Source organism: Lytechinus variegatus, chromosome 5 (assembly GCF_018143015.1).
Source record: "Lytechinus variegatus isolate NC3 chromosome 5, Lvar_3.0, whole genome shotgun sequence".
Classification (NCBI taxonomy): Eukaryota; Metazoa; Echinodermata; class Echinoidea; order Temnopleuroida; family Toxopneustidae; genus Lytechinus; species Lytechinus variegatus.
In genome coordinates this window covers 23,759,842-23,781,642 of record NC_054744.1, presented here as the reverse complement: position 1 = coordinate 23,781,642, position 21,801 = coordinate 23,759,842, and the positions used below count along the sequence as shown (strand labels likewise).

General features: G+C 34.9%; 1 protein-coding gene across 2 annotated transcripts in view; it reads right to left on the bottom strand.

Annotated features, from left to right (window-relative positions):
• Positions 1-8,283: 8,283 nt before the first annotated feature.
• Positions 8,284-21,801, bottom strand: part of LOC121415768 (dual specificity mitogen-activated protein kinase kinase 1-like) — a 40,255-nt gene continuing 26,737 nt past the window's right edge. Inside the window, exons 6-11 of one of the 2 annotated variants that reach the window (XM_041609093.1) lie at positions 19,683-19,807; positions 18,508-18,724; positions 15,261-15,334; positions 11,845-11,906; positions 10,100-10,145; positions 8,284-8,675 (exon numbers count right to left, since the gene is read on the bottom strand). In XM_041609093.1, coding sequence (XP_041465027.1) covers positions 8,553-8,675; positions 10,100-10,145; positions 11,845-11,906; positions 15,261-15,334; positions 18,508-18,724; positions 19,683-19,807 — 647 coding nt within the window. In that variant the 3' untranslated portion in view covers positions 8,284-8,552. The remainder of the gene's footprint in view (positions 8,676-10,099; positions 10,146-11,844; positions 11,907-15,260; positions 15,335-18,507; positions 18,725-19,682; positions 19,808-21,801) is intronic. The other variant, XM_041609094.1, reaches the window with a different exon arrangement.

Below are 21,801 nucleotides of genomic sequence, written 5' to 3'. Positions count from 1 at the left end.
AATTCATATTAAAGGATACATTCCAGGCTGAAAAAATAAAACGATTTGAACAGATAAAATCAGACAAAACACTGAAAACTCCTTAAAGGAATGTTTTGAAAATTTGTCATTATTTCTGTAATTCAGTTTTATCACGTAGGTCTATGAACTATTACATAACTGTTTTCACAATATATTGATAAATTTCCAAATTAAAGAAATATAAATTGTTTTAGAGACTTTGATGGGATTTTCAGCATTTTGCTCATTTATTCATCTAGATATTTTTTTTCAGCCTAGAGTACCTCTTAATGCCTGAACTTATTTCAATAAAACAACAACTCAAATCATTCTGAATTTAGAAAGCCTTGAGTACACCAATAATCACATTAGAACTTTTTTGTTGTTTGAAGGGATTATTTTTTTTCCTTTATTCATACTGTCAAACAAATAATTATACACTCAAAGACACATTGCTATAACAATTTTAATCATTGATATGATATACATGTATATATTAGGTTTCTTTTCTTAAAACCAAACTAAAAAACCATATATGGGTACAGCATATAGCATACCCCCAAAACATTGGTATGTACATACATGGTCTTTATCTCGTCAACATAAAATATCTGTACATTTTCAATGCTTTGTCTATACATGTATATACTTTAAAATATTCAAAGGGGCAAAAAAATTGCCCCATTTCCATTTATGCATATGCAAAAGATATTTAACTCCACATGATCCTTTTTTAATTCTTTCACATTCTCACCAACACTTACAGAACTGTGTCACCAGATTAATAGTGTAGAGCATTGTTTAACGTAAGAGAAATGGCTTCAAGTTCTCCATGAGAAATATATCAAGCCAGTTAGGAATATAAATATAGACAAGCGAGTTTGATGGGTATAAAATATACTGAAATAGCAGCTGTGGGACTATACATTTATGATTCAGGGCCCTGTTTCATAAAACCTGTTATAATGACTAATTATTATTTGCGATTAGTTGAAAGCTTCTGAAATCCTTGAACTGGGTGATATTTTTGCTATGATAACAGGTCTTTATGAAACCGGACCCAACACAAAATTTTGATATCAAATGAAAACCAGACATTACAGTGGATATGCTAAACATTATGCTGTGACAGGGCCTCAGGCAAAATAAAGTTGTCCCATACATGCATTCCCATGTCCAGTTTACGTGATTGTCGGCCAAACTGAGTCAGTTTTCTTCTACAGATTTTCTAACTCACTTTTCAAAAACAGAAACGGATAAAAATCTTCCTCACTCGAAATCAACCTCACTAACGAGCTAAACTTCACCTCAAATGGTCTAGAAATTACGATACTCTGAAAAGCCTATGTAAGTTACTAATGAACTACCCGCATGGTATGAGGCAAGAACACTGATTAGTATTTTAACAATCCAACGAAGATCAGAGTTGAATATACTAGGATTCTTTTACTGGGAAAAGATCATATACATTAATTATCCATTGGTAACATGCACATCAAAGGTTCTGTTGTAGTTAAAAGTTTGGAATACCGGGGGGGGGGGGGGGGTCACAGAGAGTGAAGTATGACCTGGAGTCGTGCTTAAACAAAAATGCACACCTACTATTCATCGCGCAATCTGATTGATGGATACACTCCGTTGAATACATCCTGTGTGCATGATCCGATTTCGTGGAGTGATGTACATTTATCACACACCACACACAATTGGGACTTAAGTATCATTTTCAGTCAATCTTAAATCTTTGTGAAACACACCCTAGGTATGCAAAATAACAGCTTTTTCTGATCAGAATATATATATATATAGTGTTTGAAGAAATAAATACAGTCATTAATATATGTGTTTTTCAAATGTAAATAACTCATCAACTCGGGTACATAACTGTTTATCCCCCCCCCCACAAGACAATACTAGCATAAAATCAATGCATGCCATTTTATTCTATAAATATATGAAGGATATGCATGCAGGGAATTATAAGCTTTTTCCCCAACATATAAATTATATGTTCACTTTGGAAACAAATTCACACTGGTCTCATCAAATCACCCAAATAATACATTAACATTTTGTCACAATTTTCACTTTATATGGTAGGAAAGCAAAGGATATTGAAAAATAAAAACATAGCCATTCTACATTGGAAATTATGTGCCTTACAGTGTCTACATGACTTGAACAAACAAATTGATGGGTTTTTACCATCCAAATTATTGCTTCTTGTTTTTATTTTTTAGACATTCAAAACGCGTTTCCAGACATTCATTTCCAAGCTTACTTCTAATAGGCTGTGCGGAAGACATTTCACCGATACAAGCTCACACGCATTCTACCTCAGCATGATAATTGCTCTAGGTATTGTACTATACATGTACAAGTATTCCTATCTATTGTTCATTGTGTCTTTTTTTCCAAGCCATCCCTACACAGTGCAAAACAGCAATCCAAATGTTTCACAACCTGGGCTACATTACACAAAGCTTAGTAATTGATCACAGGGCTAATATTGACTGATAACATTGATCTCTATGTGCAATCAATCATACAAATCAATTGTATGATTGATCCTCAAGATTTGTGTTACCAGCCCTACACTCTAACATTTAACACACAGCATATACATGTAGAGTCCTGAAAGGGGTCGGTTTCACTGGTTTGAATGTAGCATAGATCTAACAGGAAGAATGCCAGAAAATGGCTAGCACGTGGCCTAGTAACCTCTACCTCATTTATACAGGAATATTTCAAATTGCTGTGAAGTCAAGTACATGTATCGAGTTCATGAGGAAATATCAAAAGGAATCTCATCTTACATTTGATGACTACAATCAGTTCAAAAGTAGTTTCCTGGTTGAAGAATATTATATTAATTTAATAAAGATAAATGCCAGTTGTGGTAAAAATCTCAAAATGATTTCGAACAGAATCCAATAAAACAAAAAAAATTTACAGATTCTGGAAGAAAAAGTGTAATTGCAGACAAAATTCTTGCATTCCAGCCAAATGTCCAGTCCTTCCAAGCAATAGATATAAACTGTCCCACATGTGTTTATCTTCATTACGATGATTGTCGGCTTAGATTTTACAATATACGTACAACAGAGTCAAGGTCCTGTCACATTGTTCCGTGCAAGCTTTTCGTGTGACTTATTTTTGCTTCCCACAGGCATTGACAGTATCTCGCAAGCAGTTGCCCACAGAGGCGCACTCAAGTCTGATTTGCACGCAGAAAAGTGTTTAACATGCTCAAAATTTTGTTGCAGGTGAGTAGCGGGTGATTGCCAGCAACTCGCCTGCAAGGCTTGCACGGGAGCAAGTGACATGGACTTAATAGGTTATGTGTATAAATAATGAAAATAAAGATCCTAAAGGCGACCGCACACCTTACGATTGGTCTGCGACCCGATTTCAGAATAAAATGTAGTAGAATTTGATGCTAATGTTGAATCATGGAATATCTCACTGTGTAATGTTCTATATCATCGTACAAATACCCATGTTCAAATCTGTGACTATGCTATCATCCTTCTTAGAATAAAAGCGAATTTAATATCTAGTCGTAATGACGTCATAGCAGTTGGCTACAATTTGAAACTAATTTGGCCTTTGTTTCAAAATAAAGGCTTGCAATCTTTCAAATGGTTATATATTAGTATTATTTCAATTAATTTTAACCTCAAATAAAATGATATGTTCCATTCACTTTTTCAGAAAATGAGCAAAATGCGATTTGTTCCAAATCGGATCCCGGACAATCGTAAGGTGTGTGGTGGCCTTAAAGCAGATTAAGGATATCATTCAGAGGTCAAGAATTAATTAGCAAATTCCATGGAATTACTTTTAAAAAAATACACTGAAAAGAGAAAATCAAGTTTTCTGATACCTACAATTAGTAAGCAACATGTTTTTCAAAACATAGGTCAACATCTTAAATTAAGGGTTTGGTCAAGAGAACACAACAGCAAAAACATTAACAAAACACACAATCGCAACACGAAGGGGAAAAAAATACATCAAGAACACAAATTCCAATATCAGACTTATTTAAAGGGCAAGAAGATTAAGAATTTCCAATCATAAATTAATGATAATATCACCGCTAACACTGAAGTACCAATAACAAATATATTGATTTTAAAAAAAAGTAAAACACATCTTTCAATAATTTCTTTAATGCAAAGCCACCTTTCTCATATTAATGGAGGAAAACTTATTAAAACTCATGAAAACGCTTGTAAATCTTGAAATAGTATGATGGTATCAAGAACTGCTTTAATTTCAACATCTTTCGTATCAAAGTCTGTTTGCATACATAAAAAAGGGCAGTAATTGTAATCTGTGTCATAAAAAATAATGACCCAAATGAGTGTTTTCAAAAGAGAAAAGCAAAATGAAGGGAAAGGAGTGTTTCTGAAGATGATTAATCTATATTTGAACATCATTTCCCCGAACCTGGTGTGGATTTTTGCGTGATCTAAAATTCCCAAATTAGGGGACTATTTTATAGGTCTTATGTTACAGTTGTTTGGGGAGAAAAAGAAACATATGGAAATGAGTGAATAGAGTATTATGTTGAAGTATGAATAATCTTTTAAAACCTGTGGTCACGATCGTGTACAGCCATAGTGTTGAGTGTCCAACCATTGACTTACATGGGCACCGATCATCAAAGGAAACAAGGAATCAAATGAAATAATAGGAAAATTAGCTGTGGTGTGACCATCAAGCAAATTAAAATTTCCTCCTGAATTCAACATTCTATTCTATCTGTAGATTGTTGAACATATTACAGGGATATACCAGTACATTTACCAGGTACACTGTATGGGCCAAAATTTACACGGGAATACAAAAATGAAAATAAATATAGCAACTTGTAAATAAATGGAACAAAATTATATACATCTTACTCAGGTTTCTTACAGTATAACTGCCACTTTGAAATGAGCTCTAACAAAATTATAGTAATACAAACAAAAAATTTAAGTATGATTTTTTTTTATATATATGAAATACATGTAGTCATTCATATCATGTATATACAATATGGGATTTCTTAAAAGACAAACTTTATTTCCTTAAAGTTATACTTTTGTTTTTGGCAGTGCCTATAAATACTGCAGCTTAGATTGTGCCAGTTCAATTTTGGCTGGATAAATGATGTCATATGTAACTACTATGGTTATAGGCAAGAAATATGTAAAAATAAATACACTTGCATTACAAGTATCAAATATTACACAAAGTCTTGCATTACACTTTTTTACTTTCAAAGTCATACGTAAAAATTAATACAAATTAATATAATAGTTTTTGTAGAACATTTTTCATCAGATTCATGTCCTCACAAGCTGAGATTTTACTTTTGATGACTCAGTAAAACAGAGATACAGAATGTATGGGATTTATGTGTAACACGAAGTGTCAAAATGTGCTTGCTAACAGTAAAGCAAAACACATTTTCTGGGCCAATCATTTTGTTGTCAGTCACTGTTTTTGCATCTGTCCAAGAAAACAAAGAAATAAATTATTGAATACCAGGTAAATGCTTTTAATAGCTTCTGTACTGTAGCTAATAAGGCGGCCAAAAAGTATGCAATATGATTTCATCAGGCAGCCTACTGAAGTTTAATATAATAATAATAATGATATTCAGTTTTAGAATAGTATATGTACCATTTAACGTCTCCATGCCCTTTCAAAGGGACTTCTTTTTTTTATACTCTGGCTTTTACCCCAGCAAGCATTTTACAGCCCACTCGGGAATGTTAAGGAATAACTCCCTGTCAGGTTCCCATTTACTTCACCTGGGGGGTGTTTCACAAAGATTTAGGTATGACTTAAATCGCCAGCAGTACAACATGCAATCTAATTGATCAATACACACTAGTGCCCATCCTCCTTCCATGATATGCTTTTTATAATGCATGCAACTAGGCATTTAAGTGCGACTCTAAGTCATACTTTAATCTTTGTGAAACACCCCCCAGGATTGAGTGCAGCACGATATGAATCAATTTCTTGGCAGAGAAATTTACGCCATGGGTGTGATTCAAACCCACGACCCCCTGTTTGAAAGTCCATAGACTCGTTTACTCTGCCACAAAACCCCATGTCCTTAAAAAATTCATTCAATATCCAGGGCTGTTGGAACACTTTGTGAAATCGGTTACAATCAGTCAGCATGATCTTCAAATGAAGTTGACACTACCAAAAAATTGTAGATATCATGTTTGAAATTATTTGCTTGAACAATACATATTCATTAATGAACTTTCAACCTGATGCTTTTGATGACCAGTGTTTTATCAAAACTCCTCATTATATCCTTACTGCACTTGCCTAGCAAAACTCTACAATCTCTTATCATGATCATTGGTATTTAAATCTTTAGAAGAATAGAATTATACAAGTTGAATTAACAAAAGGATGAGTCTGACACCCCAAATCATGATTGCACATGCATAAAGCTAAAAGTAGAATTAGATATTTGAAGAAAGGATTACAATTGTGTGATTTTCTTTTTTCTTCAGAAGTGTTAAAATACAAAAAATGTGTTACTCATATACGAGCTAAAGACAGTTCTGAGATAATGTCAGCTCACAAGAAACTGTAAGAGAAAGGGGGAGCGGGGAAGATACGAAGAATGAGGCATAGATAGGGACGGGTGCAAGAAAGATGTACATGTACAACATGAAAAGAAATAGGGAGTGAGATTGGTGTAACAACTTTTAAATCAACAGTGATTTCTTTGAGAAAGGAATAGAAATATCATCCATATTTTCAAGTGTCAGGTGACGAAAAACTTTTCATTCCAACATAAAATGAAAATATCAGGAGCCAAATCCACTTAACTCAAAAATTAAAAATGGATTTCTAATACAACGACGAAACAACAAAAATTGTGTCTGCACAGCCCATGGGCTGATTATCTTAGTTAAACACAAGATTCACAAGGATGGTGAAGAAAAAGATGAAACATCAGAAGAAAAATATTGATTGATTTTAGGGGTACAAAGACAAACTGATAAGTTCTTTTTCATCTCTCATTTTTTATATGACATGTAAAATACACTACAGCCATTTTGTTTGGACTTAAAAGAAATTGAACAATTTTATAAAAAGAAAATGGGAACATTTGGACCCCTCCAATAGAAGGGGATTGGCCACTGGTTTTAACCCCAACTACATGTTCTTGGTACATGTAGATCATAAAGGGGTGATGAGGGGGGGACTGGGGGGCCTTTACTAGGTGTGAGATTCCAAAATTAAAGGAGTTTTGCCCATCCCCCCCCCCCCCCGGAATCTCACTCTAATATCACAGCCTTGTCTTACATGTATATAAACTATAGACAATGCCTGGTGATCTCACGAAGAGTCATGGATCCTATCCTAAAATCTAAAGCATTGCTGCTCTTTTGAATTTGGCATCTCAGAACTTGTCGATCTGGACTCCATCTTACAAAGAGTTACGATTGATCCAATCAATCACAACTATGGACGGCCAGCATCGTCAACATGTAAATATACAAATTTGTTCAAGATTATTCTTCTAGATACGATGTACATTCATACATTTATCGTTCTCTTGAAGATTCAGTGCGATTTTCTTTGTTTTAAGGAGATTTGGCGAATTCCCTGTAGAATTTTTTTTTTGACACTGATTGATTTCCTAGAGTTACGATTGATCAGGTCAATTGCAACTCTTTGTAAGACAATGTCTGTATGTATAGTTGCATGGTCTTAACACTTCAAACCTTCCAGAAATCCATCAAACCATCATGATTCCAATCAAATATGTCCTCCATAAGAACTTATCAACTGTCAGGTAATCAAAAGAAATGATCATTCCTTGCTCTCAATTGTCAAGGGTGAAGTCTTTGATGAAAATTACTCCGCTGCCCTCCAGTACATGATCCATTGACTGAGTGTGCTCACAGTCCCACAAAGTCTCATCTCTGTCATGTGTGTATAGGCATTGTAGGTAAATTTTAATAACTACAAATAATTAGTACACATATAGTCCTCTATTCTGAACTCTGGTTTGACCTACATGTAAACCGTTTGGCATCGATCGATGCATCACACCGAGCACAGACAAGGAACAACTGTCAAGCGGAATTAAAAAACTGCTTTATGAGATGGCCCCACACTCCACTTTCTGTAAGGAGCCCTATAAATACATGATATACATCATACTAGGACCGAACTCATTAATGAGTTGGAATGGGTTTAATGTTAATGAACTACTCTTGTACGTTTCGGTGTATTCATTCTTGGGGGGAAAACTGGACATGGCAACAGAGGAAATGTACATGTACACATACTTGTACAAATAAAGAAAAATATAAATGCTAATCTAGTCCTTTTATGCCATCTTCTTTTTCCTCGCAACAATCACACTTTCAAAACCTCAGACAAGCAGCTTTTCTCTCCACACAAGCATAGGAGCACAGTATATACCGTTTCTTTGGAACATTGACATACAAAATGGGAGCGCAGTTTCATTTCTTATTCTTCATTTCAGACGATGACGGGGTGGTTTTTCTCTAAACGGCTGTCTGTAGGGGCGTGGCTGTGTCGTTAGGGGGAGGACTGAGACCCATAGTGGCGCAGATCCAACCTGCAAAGTCCACTCTTGCTTCCTCTGATTGTGTTGCAAACAAGTGATTCTGAAAGGAGAATGTATATAATGAAAAAAATGAAAAATTATTTCAATTTCAATATTTATTGTCATGTAATTTGATAAAAAAAAACATAAGTTGTCTCTTGATACAGTAGCTGAAAAAGTGCATGGGAAAACACTCACAAATGAATAAATACATCAGAAACAGAAAATAATACATATTTTAGTTTAATGCGATCCCTCCCATACAATCACATGCACAGAAGTAACCAGGGGTAAATAACTTTTACAAACTAGCTGTAGAAAATAATTGTATTGTAAATTGAATAAATCATTCTGTACTCATCTATGACGGCATTCAATTACCATGTTCAGTTTAAGTACTTGAATATAGACCTTCAAATGATGTACTGTACATCTGTTTTTTTTTCTATCAACTGAAAACAAATGTAAAATTTCAAATTGAATATGTAGTGTCTACAAGAGCTATTTGTACACTACATACAACAATGCAAATGAGATTATGAACTATGTTGGAACCCCCAAATTCCTTTAATACTTGGCCATCATGAAATAAAATGAATTATATATCATGTGAAAGAATGAAGTACAGTCTTTATTTTGCACCTAGTTGCAAATTGTTATCAGTCACACATGAATGATTATGAATCAAAATATGACAGCCAAGTGATAAGGTTTTGATTTCCAGCATACTTCATCCGCTAATTTTATAGTGTTTTCAATGTGCAGTGTACTAGTAACTTCTGTATACACTGTATACTTAAAGGACAAGTCCACCCCAACAAAAACTTGATTTGAAAAAAAAAGAGAAAAATTTAACAAACATAACACTGAAAATTTCATCAAAATCGGAAGTAAAATCAAAAAAGTTATGGCATTTTAAACTTTAGCTTCATTTCTCAAAACAGTTATATGTACATCTCGGTCGGTATGCAAATGAGGAACCGATGACATCAATCACTCACTATTTCTTTTGTATTTTATTATATGAAATATTTTTATTTTCTCGTCATTGTCATGTGAAATGAAGTTTCATTCCTCCCTCAACACGTGGAATTCCATTATTTTAACATTTTGTGCTTCAGGCAAGGAGGTCCTAATCGTCAAATTCGTAAAAATTGAAATATTGTATAATTCAAACAATAAAAAACAAAAGAAATAGTGAGTGAGTGACATCATCGACTCTCTCGTTTGGATGTAACTGGCTCGTTCATATAACTATTTTGTTAAAAATAAGCGAAACTTTGAAATGTCATAACTTTCTTATTTTACATCCGATTTTGATGAAATTTTCAGCATTGTGCTTGTCTGATTTTCTCCATTGATTCAAATCAACATTTTTCTGAGGTGGACTTGACCTTTAAATACAGAAGTGAACAACTAAAAATCAAATACTGAATAATTCCTATATGTCCTCCAAAATTTGACAAATTTAGAATATATCCTTACCCTAAGTCTCTTCAGATCTGCTCTATCGTTTGGATTCTTGATCAAACTGAAAGAGTGCAACGTGAGTTAAGAGATCAAGAACATGAAAATAAATTCCAACTAACTGGGTTCCAAAAGAAACTTCAAACTTCACAAGCACACTACAGAAATTCCACACAGTCAAAATGAACCAAAGTTTGACACAGGCTAGCTTCAATAATCTTTACTAAGCACATGTCAATAATTAGGGAGATTGGTCCAATCATAAAGAGGCTGAAGCCCATCAAATCATTTGGTTCCAGAATCCAAAGTCACAAAATGGCAAAAAGAAGACCAATGAAAGAGACATGGGATTAAATAAACTTACCAGTTTATAAAAGTTCACAGTATGACCATCGGCATGTTTATTGATTGCCTCAATAACTAAGAAGTTACAGGAAGTTAAAATTAACATTTTAAATGCATGTTTTGAAGTATAAAAAAAGAAGCATAATGCATGAATAGACTCAAACATGTCAATAGCAGTTAAGCAAAGAATGACCATTTGGTTGAGACTGAAACAAGACTTTTGTGACTTTGGTTTCCGGAACCAATTGATTTGAGAAGCTACAGCCTCTTTGTTATTAAACCAATCTCTAAATTATTAGCATGTGCTTAGTAAAGATTATTGAAACTAGCCTGTGTCAAAATTGTGTTCATTATGAGCGAGTTGAATTGGTGTAGAGCCGTTGTGAAGTTTGATAAGTTTCTTTTGGAACCCAGTTTGCATATACATGTACATGACATTGTATCAATCAGGGAAGGGACGTTCCTTTAATACTTCTATTTGAAGCCTCAAATTGATTTTTTTTTACAATTCTTATAGATCTTATGGATTGACATCATCATGCCAACATTTGAGAGGCAAATTAAAGCCCAATTGTCTTGCACGCATTGTTAATCAGCACCTGGCACACCTCTGACAACTCCGTTTACACACATACATGTATTCCTATAGCCTATATGGGAGAGTCCAATGATATTATGACATCATACATTGTATGCATAAAGTCTATTGGAGCCAGTTGTGACCAGTTGAAATAAATAAAGACTTCCAGCTGCATTCCTCAAATTTGCAATACTGATTTTTTTCATCTTAAAATTCATTGCCCCAAAACTGATACTAAATTATTTATTTGGAAATAAGAAATTTTCCTCTCTCTCAAAGTGAAAATCAGTGGTTTTGAAATTTCCATGGCACTGCCAAATTAAGAACTTCAATAATTATTTTACATCTAACACTTTTAAATGGCATTGAATGAAAAATATTAAAACATAAAAATTGGCACAGAAAATATTTGTTTTTCTCTTTCTTCTGATTTCTTCTGCATCAAAGTCCAGGTTTCATGAACTATATCCATAAGCATTCAAAGTTATGACATTTAAAACTTAACATCCATGACAATTTTGATGCCAATTCTCCCAACATGATCTAAGTTGATTGACCCTAAATGACCTTTGACCTTGGTCATGTGACCCAAAACCCAGGCAGGATGTTCAGTAATACTGATTACCCTTATGTCCGAGTTTAAAGAACCAAGTCCATATACTTCCTATCTTACGATGACATTTCCAAAACTTAACCTTGGTTAAGAATTCAATGTTGACGCCACTGCCGTCGCTGTCGAAAAAGCGGCGCCTATACATGTAGTCTCGCTCGTATGCAGGGAGACAAAAATTGTCTCTTTGTCTTGTACAGGTTTTGAAGAGTAGAGAGCTTTTCTTACCATATGTCAACAAACTCTACAAATTCTTCTGAGAAGGCCTTGGATGGTAACCTGGGTGGATGCTAGAAAACACAAAATAGAAATGTTTTCAATAAATGTCAATTTTTTGTTAACAAATTTTCGGCATTACTCCTATTTGTTTAAGATCAGTATGCTCGATCTGTAATGAAAATCATAAGATCAGTATGCTTGATCTACAATGAAAATCATAAGATCATAAGTCAGAAAAAATTTGAACCAGTGGGATTCGAACCTGCCATCTTCTGCTTTCTTATGATTTTCATTACAGATCGAACATACTGATCTTATGATTTTCATTACAGATCGAGCATACTGATCTTAAACAAATAGGAGTAATGCCGAAAATTTGTTAACAAATTATAATTTCCTCCTATATTAATCTACTAAATTTCAATTTATACTGATTACACATCAAACAGACAAAGTTCTCACTGGCTTAATAAAAGTGTTTCACTGCTAGAGATAAAACTCACATACAGATTTCAATCATTCTTTGGAATGCCAATGTTGCCTCTTTAGTATAATTTTTCTTCCTTTATTTTCTTCTTTTTTTTAATCATCAAAATTGAGCATTTTGTTGTTATTGCCTGCTTGTATAATTATCATTCTTTAGCTGAATACAATAAGAAGAGTTCATCTTGGCAATATTTTTAATTATGCCAGATGTAATCTTCAGCAGCATTGAGCCAACACGCATACATGTACATTTATATCAGGACGTTCAATATGTAAAAGAGTTATGAAAAATAATTTGATTCATTTGCAATTTCCAATATAAAATGTAGTTTCAATAGCACAAAACTTTTATCTTCATATTATTATCCTCATATATTATCTTCATATATCGCAGTCCTTGTCTAGATCGACCACTGTCAAAATCTTTGACTGTGTCATAGCTCAGTCAGTTATAGCACCTGTCTCAGATAATATCATAGATTTCGACTGAGGGGTTCAAATACTGCTCATGCTGAAATGCTGATGCTATCATTGCATGTTAGCATGCCTCAGCGCTGTATACAGTGCCCCAGCAATGATGCCAACTTTTGGAAATCAGAATTAGGGAGGATTTGCAACTGCCACCAAATTATGTGCGCGTAGCGCACATCTCGAGCGCGGAGCGCTAGACCCTTGCGGCCGGGGTCCAGGGCCCGCCTTAGGGCCCTGGAAGCTCTGGGTTTCTAGATGCTCTCTGGTGCAATCTGACCCTTATTTTGGGGCATTTCACATGTTTTGAAATAAACATTGTTCCCACTTTTTTAACATAAAAAATATCAAACATGTCAAAAATGCATTTTCACATGTAAAAAACAAGTGGAATGCCTCTGGCCGTCTCACCTGCATCACGCGGTTCAATATAGCAGCAGTGCTGACTTTGAATACTACTCTAACTCGCACAAGATGTTCAGTGATACATGGTTACTCTTATGTCCACTTTTTATGAACTAGACCAATAAACTTACAGAGATATGATGGTTATTCAACAAAAAACCCCAACATGGCCAAAGTTCATTGACCTTACATGACCTTTGACCTTGATCATGTGACCTGAAACTTGAACAGGATGTTCAGTGATACTTGATTACTCTTATGTACAAGTTTCATGAATCAGATCCATAAACTTTCAAAGTTAGGATGGTAATTCAACAGATACACCCGATTCGGCCAAAGTTCATTGACCTTTGACCTTGGTATGTGACCTGAAACGCACACAGGATGTTCAGTGATACTTGATTACTCTAATGTCCAAGTTTAATGAACTAGACCAATAAACTTTCAAAGTTATGATGGTAATTCAACAGATACCCCCGATTCGGCCAAAGTTCATTGACCCTAAATGACCTTTGACCTTAATCATGAGACCTGAAACTTGCACAAAATGTTCAGTGATGCTTGATTACTATTATGTCCAAGTTTCATGAATCAGATCCATAAACTTTCAAAGTTATGATGGGAATTCAACAGATATCCCCAATTCGGCCAAAGTTCATTGACCCTAAATGACCTTTGACCTTGGTCATGTTACGTGAAACTCATGCAGGATGTTCAGTGATACTTGATTAACCTTATGTCCAAGTTTCATGAACTAGGTCCATATACTTTCTAAGTTATGATGACATTTCAAAAACTTAACCTCAGGTTAAGATTTCGATGTTGATTCCTCCAACATGTTCTAAGTTCATTGACCCTAAATGACCTTTGACCTTGGTCATGTGACATGAAACTCCAATAGGATGTTCAGTAATACTTGATTAACCTTATGGCCAAGTTTTATTAACTAGGTCCATATACTTTCTAAGTTATGACGTCATTTCAAAAACTTAACCTCAGGTTAAGATTTAATGTTGACGCCGCCGCCACCGCCGCTGCCGTCGGAAAAGCGGCGCCTATAGTCTCACTTTGCTTCGCAGGTGAGACAAAAAAAATGAGGGGACAAATGAAGTACCTGTTCAACAACAATAATGAGGAATTATCACTATCGGCTATAGGCAGGTTGTGTTCCACTATAAATCCAGTAAAGAAAAGCTCAGCGCTGGTCCCTTGCTTGGTGAAAAAAACTGAAATAAAGACAACAGGGTACTAGTGGAGCTCGAAGATCTTGTCTTCGCAATGTCCGTAGGCCTATGCCGTTTGCTCCCGAACGTTTGTGCTTCCGAATTATCATCACGACCTCCCTGCTAAACTGAAATGTCCACGCTGCAAATTGCGCAAAATGCATGGTAAATTCCTCTTTCTGACTTCCGAACACACAGGTACTGGAGACTGTATTCAGTCTTATACTTCTGAGACCATTTCTTGGTCTTCTTTTGTTGATTTTCCGCCATTTCGTGTCAATATCAACCCATCAATACGCCGAAATCACACACCGATATTCCACCGCACGACTCGACAAATCCAGTGGCCGCGAGCGCACACGCCTCGCGAAGCTAGCCGGGCCTACCGGCCTGGTGCACAGTGGATTCCCGTTGGGCATATCACATGCACCAGCTTTTCGCTGCTCCTTATTTGTCTACCTTTCACACAGAATTAAGTAGCAGCGAACGTAATGGAGTTACTACATGCTAAAGTTAGCAGACGATACATGTCCTTCCAATCCAATTTGATCAATTAATGCAAAAAAATCGTAATTTCAGGAGGATAAGGATGGTAATCGTAAGGGCGGGAGTTGGGATGAATTTTCGGGAGCCTCCCGATGAAATCGGGAGGGTTGGCATCTCTGCCACAGGTGTGAATGCAGTTGGAAAAAACTCCACCCATCAAAAAGGATGGACATGTTGGTTCCATGTACAGGAGAGTCACAACCTATGGACCTGCCAATCAATGGTCAAGCTAAATAGTATGAAAGTACACCAGAGTGTGGTCTGAACTCTGAGAAAGGTGAACAAGAAGATAGTTACCTCTTCTACGATATAATTGAGTAATTCAAAGATAGCCATGGGTCTCGGGGAATCTGAAAATACACCTCCAACTCCTGAAAAAGTATAAAAGAAAAAAATTAATAAGAATAAGGTATCGTTTTATTGATCAATCTATGAAGAAATTAATAAAGCGTGTGTACAGACACATGAAACAATAAACCCTCGATTCTCTTCACTTTGCTGAAAGTATATGTGCAACTTCATGTATCCCCCCCCCTTTACACTTCCAATCACCAATTTATAAATAAGCATGATTCTGAGGGGAAAGGTTAAAAAAGAAATATGAAACAACTTTTTGTTGAGCTGTTTTAAAGTCTTATAGCACCCTAAATAACTGCTGATAACAATGCCTATATTTTTTTCTGGGGATGAAACAGTCTTTTAGATAATGGAGGAATTTAACATCAAAGTTTCCTTCAACTATTACATTACATAATGTGTTTATTCATAAAACACAGAGGGAATTTCCCAATCAAATTTAATAATCAATCTTTTTTTTCTTATGTTGTATATATCCATACTTGCAATTTGTATTTAAACAGGGTAAGATGGTAGAAATGAATAAATTATTGCTATGTTGAAGACTTAACATAAAATAAACACAAGTTCAAAACAAATATGATACATACAATTAGGTCCATAATAAATTGTCATGCAAATTGTACATGTTAGACATGCAAGAACATTGGATGCTTTGTTCGTTTCCAAATATTTTTTGTTCATGCAATATCATGCCTGCAATTGCTAATTGGTGATTCTTTTACAAAGTCAAGGCATGGGAATTTAATTTAAACTACAATGAATCAAATTACAAATGATTGAATCAAAGATAAGTGCAAGCAAAAATAAAAATAAGTGGATGGTCAGATGGACGAATGAAAAAAATGAATGAATGAACGACAGAACAAATGAGTGAATGAAATAAGTATTAGATTAATAAATAAATGAATACCATAACAGACGTATAAATGAATAAATAAAATAAATAATCAAATAAATAAAACTAAATAAATAAATTGCATCAATCACAAATATTCATAAGACAAGCGTCATGTCCTATCAAAGGTCAAGTCCACCTCAGAAATATGTTGATTTGAATAAATAGAGAAAAATGGATTCACCTGGATAGGGTATGGGTTAGGGTGTCCGCGGACTATAGTTATTTGGTTAACTTTGACCAATGCCTGGCAGCTCATCCAGGTGAATCCAGTGTTTAATTATTTTTGTGTTACTGTATTATTGTAACAATTACTTTTTATCATTGAATTTGAATTGTTCGATATTTTGCCAAATAAAATAATAATAGAGCATATCAGAATGATGACATTAATGACTTTCCCCGTGTTTAGACTGATTTCATCAATCACGCCTCTTTTTAAGAGAGAGGCCAAGTCCTAATTTGAGAAAGGTTTCACACAAAACTACAGGATTCCAAGAATATAACAAGAATTATATGCCAATATATTATCGTCAGTCAGATAACATCTGGGAAAATGAATCCTGGTTCATTATTTTGTCATTTTACACCTGCATGCTTGCCATCGAAGTGTATCACACAGAACAACAAGACAAGGCCAGACATACAATAACTAAAAGGCATGCTTAATGGACATGCAGAATGGGCAATGTGTTCCATTCTAAGGAAAATTAAAGGTTTACGTAGTTGTGCTCACTTTCTTTTACTGAATGAAGATAGACAGCTCTTGGGTAATAGGCAGATTTTCATCATTAATCTTTATAATTATTATTATTTGTTTGTCAATCTGTTTTAATTGTTATTTGTTTGGCGTTTTCTGTGCCGAGGAGGCCAAGAGCAAATTGAATCCCTATGACCAGCAGGTCTCTCATCTTTTTAAAAAGTTTAAATAATTTTGACACAAAAAGAACTTTACGACTTAAAAGGTGCCCTTTACTTGCACCTTGACATTATTTGCTTCCTTCTTTAAAGAAAGATATTACGTGACAACATCATAATTTTCTACATCTGAATTGGTTATGACGCATGTTGAACTTGAATCCCAGACTTTCTATTGCTATAAAGCAAAGCTATTGAATAGATAAAAAAGACAAAAAGAACCTGTATGACTTATAAAAGGTGCCCTTTATTTGCACTTTGACATTATTCACTTCCTTCTTTAAAGAAAGATATCAATTACCAAGTGACAAAATCATAATTTTCTGAATCTGAATTGGTTATGACACGTGTTGAACTTGAATCTCAGACATTCTATTGCTAAGCAAAGCTATTGAATAGAGCTCTAAGGATTTCAAAACAAGTGAAAGAGATAGCAACTGAACAAATATAAAGAAATGTCTGGCTATCCCCCAAATATCACCAAGTGAATTAGAATTAATGTTTGATATGAAAAGTAGTAAAAATGCTCTTGCATTTTGGAATGAATGCATAATGTTATGTGAATCCAAGAGTTTTTTTGCAAGGGTTCAAATTCTAGCCAAAATAAATCACACACAACAGTAAGCCTATCTTTTTACAGCCAAATAAAAATATAACAGTCAGATCTACACAAGTCGGCCTATATCACATGATACACTAAAGCACATACATCTACTTTGTACTACAAGCCAAACCATTAAACTGCAGCACAAAACTGTCATAACACTTCCTTTTTTTTTGGGGGGGTACACAAACATGCAATCCTTCTCCCAGGTACAATAAATGCATCAAGCGTATCAGGCTAGTCAGTTTAGTTCCTTCGACATGGAATTTTTTTTTTCTATTTTAATTACTATGCATCTATTCACTTAAAAAAATATGAAGTGAATGTATGTTATGCATATTAAGATAGGTAAATCAATAGGTTTCCATTTCTTTTGATCCAATATATTGTTTTGATTGAAATGTTTTATGCACCATTAATACCGTTTTCATTTTTGTTTTGAAATAAAATGTGTTAAAGATCTAAACTTCAACATGATCTGATAATGACTCTAGTCGATCGTTAAATCTCAAACTGTAGTTTTGGTTTGGTCTTTGAAACAAGCAGTACTTTCTACTTACATTTACCTTGTGAAATCATTTTTGGTAGTACATAAAAAAATGCTGTATTAATAATGTTAGAGAATAAAGTAAAAATGGCATTATGTTGAATTAAATGACTGATATACAAGTGAATGATATTAAAATCCAAATCAAATGATATGTGCAATGAAGATTTTAAAAAGGGTCTTTTTGTGCCCAATATAGCCTGATAGCATCGATTGTTACCACTGATCGGTCTTGGAGTACCCCGGGAACCCGACTGACTTGTTTTCCGAACAGTCTTGGCCTCTCCCGCCTGCAGTTCATAACCAAAGAGGTTGGCCAGTGCCGACTCGTCGGGGGGTGGGATGGGGTAACGTCCGATGGCCATCTCGACTAATGATAGACCCAGACTCCAGATGTCGGATTGTACCGTGTAATGTGTGCCTTGTAGTCTCTCAGGCTGCAAAGAATAATGGTAAAAGACATTGATTGTTATTATTTGAAGTCACCTGTGACTTGAGAGGCAAAAATCAAGCTGAATCGCCGTGCCCTGTTTGTCTCCCCCCCCTACATAAATGAATACAAGTACATGTGCAGGTGGACCATTACACAGGGGGTTTCCCCTACTCTCTATCACACAAATAGCGCAGTGTGTTTTATTGAGCAAAGGTGGTTATTTTCACGGGGCCCACATTTAACATTCATTTGAGGGACGAAAGAGGAGAGGCGCATGTTAACACAGACTCCCGTCATCTGCAAGGGGGGGGGGAGAAGTCAAAACCAGGATCGTTGATTCCGCAAGCACTAATAACAGACCATCTTACCCCCTCGGTGATGGCTGTAATACAGAAAACCTTATGGCCAGGTTGGTAATTTTACCAGGAAATACCGGAGAGATACTGGATACTACCAGGGGCCTGGTTCATTAACTTTGCCATAACGGCAACTTACATGGTAACAGGGCTCAGCAGCCAATCACAATCAAGGTTAACATAGATGTACAAGTATGTCTTTATTGAAAAGGACCCTAGAATTGAGTCAAAGATTGTCACTGATTATATTTCTTAATTTTAGGATCGACTGCAAAAAGCGATCAATTCAAGCTATACCAAGCAATAGTTCCAGTATGTAAATTCAAATTAAATTGATCTGACTGCCCATTATTATTATTACATATTTCTACCAATTCTAGACAGTTAATGATATTTATCTTTTGAATTGCTTTTCAGGGTTGTCAAGCAGTCGAGATAAGCTTATACATGTAGTGACAACACCTGCAAGCTTGTGTAATTGATATATCATAGAAAATACAACTTTGTTAATTGTCTTAAGCAAATGTCACGTTAAATACTCTGTCTATTGTATTTTCTTGGTTAATTTGTTTATAAGTTGCAGAAATCAATAAATGAAGTACATACCGACATATATGACCTCGTTCCAACAAATGAATTTGCCATTGAATCGATGAGCTGACCGCTTACGCCAAAATCACACAGTTTGATCTCACCCCGTGAATTGACCAGGATATTTGATGGTTTCACATCTGACAAAAAGAAGGAAATCATATCATAGAATTATAGATTACAGTATTTGTATTAAGAAAGCAGTAAAGAGCAGGAAATACAAATATTTTACTATACTGCATAAGCTCTCAATCTGTACACATATGACCTGAATGCTTATCAATTTCAATCCAAGTTTTATAAAGCATAAAATATAGTATTCCATTTGTCACCCACAAGGACACTGTAGACATTTTTAAGTATCATTCTGATTTTTCCCCATAAAGGCACATGAATCTACAGGTCTTTAGATGTGTATTTCAAAAGCAAGGTCCAACCATTACAAAGAAGAAAGGAAATCTGTGTCTGCCATAATGCTCGCCAAGTTTCAGTAATGGTTTCCATAAGTCTGAGTTTCCCATGTGAATGAGACTACTCTTCACCTTAGCCTTGCTTCCAGTCAACCCGGTGTTTCATTAATAAACATCGATCAGCTGTGTCTTTTCTCATTAAAATCATATTCACTTGGTCATAAAACTTTGGTAATTGTGGTCGATGTACATGTATGGTGTTCTATACAAGAGCTGTCTGCTTAAAAAGCTCAACAGTTACTATCGACCATCTTTCATTAAAAAAAAAAATCAGTACCAAACTTATTTAACTCTTGATACCCACATTATCAAAAAAAAAAAGTGAGGCCCATCTTTGTCATGAGTCTGTCTTTTAATACAAAGTAATGTTTAAAGGGGAAGTTCACCATGACAATAAATTTGTTTTGATAAAACCACAAAAATTTGAAAAATGTTGACAAAGGTTTGATGAAAATCTGTCAAATAACAGTCATTAAAGTTTTAAAATGTTCATTTTGTGATGTCACAGCTCCTCCATATATCTGATGTGATCACTTGACACAAATTAAGAAAATGAAATTTCCAAAAAATTTGACAGTGATTGTATACAGGAATATATCATCTGACACATAATTCAATTCCCTCTTCTATAAAGAAAAATAATCTTATTCAAGATGTTCCACTTCAAGTAAAAAGTTTATGGAATTTCTATTACATATGGGGGACCTGCTGCCATATAGGGCTACTGTATGATGTCACAAATTAATAGCTTTGAAAAAAACTTTAGATATCTCTCTTGATCTTCGATGCATTTCCATTAGACTAATTTCCATCAAACCTTTTTTGTTTGTTTTTTTCTTCTTTTATTAAAACCAATTTATCTACATGGTGAACTTCCCATTTCACTTAAACTGCAACATTCACCCCCTCCAATGTTTTGGCAGCTGGGCTTTATTACCCTACAGTGAGCATAATTAACATTTCAAAAGAACGTGCAAAAATGTTGGAAGCATTGGCCACACTGTAATTGACAACATACATTGCACCAGGGATATATCCCTGATTGAACTAGCCCCTGGTTTTTTATATATTTTCAACCTAAACAAATTCATGGTATAGGCCAATGTGAAAGATCACAGACTGTCTACGAATGTGACTGTACATCTAACTATTTGCATATTGGCAATTGTATCACATGACAGATTGAATTAATGCTTAATTAGAACTTGCCTACATGTACATGTATGTACACTGGAAACCATTGCTCTGACTGTGTATGCAAATAGAGTGACTGAAACAGCTTTGTTTATTCTCATTAATCTCCATTTTTACAAAGCAAGTCTGTCAATGGAGAACATTCTTTTATTTCAATGTAAACATGTTATGAATCCAGAGCAAAATAAAATGAATAATTAAAATGTAACTCTTCACCACAAAACCTGAAGACTTATGATTAAAAAAATAATCTTTACAGCTGGAAGGAGGCTAATGCTCAGATATTGAGACTTTTCTGATCAGCAAGGCTTTTGAACTATTTGTCTAAAAACTGGGTGGCATTCACTCAAATAGGCCAATTGTGGATAACCTACTTCCCTCACAATAAATATCCTACAAGACGTCTAGCCATGCTACTTGAAGTTGAACATCCCATCATGTTCACCAAAATAACTTTTGCCTGTAAAAAT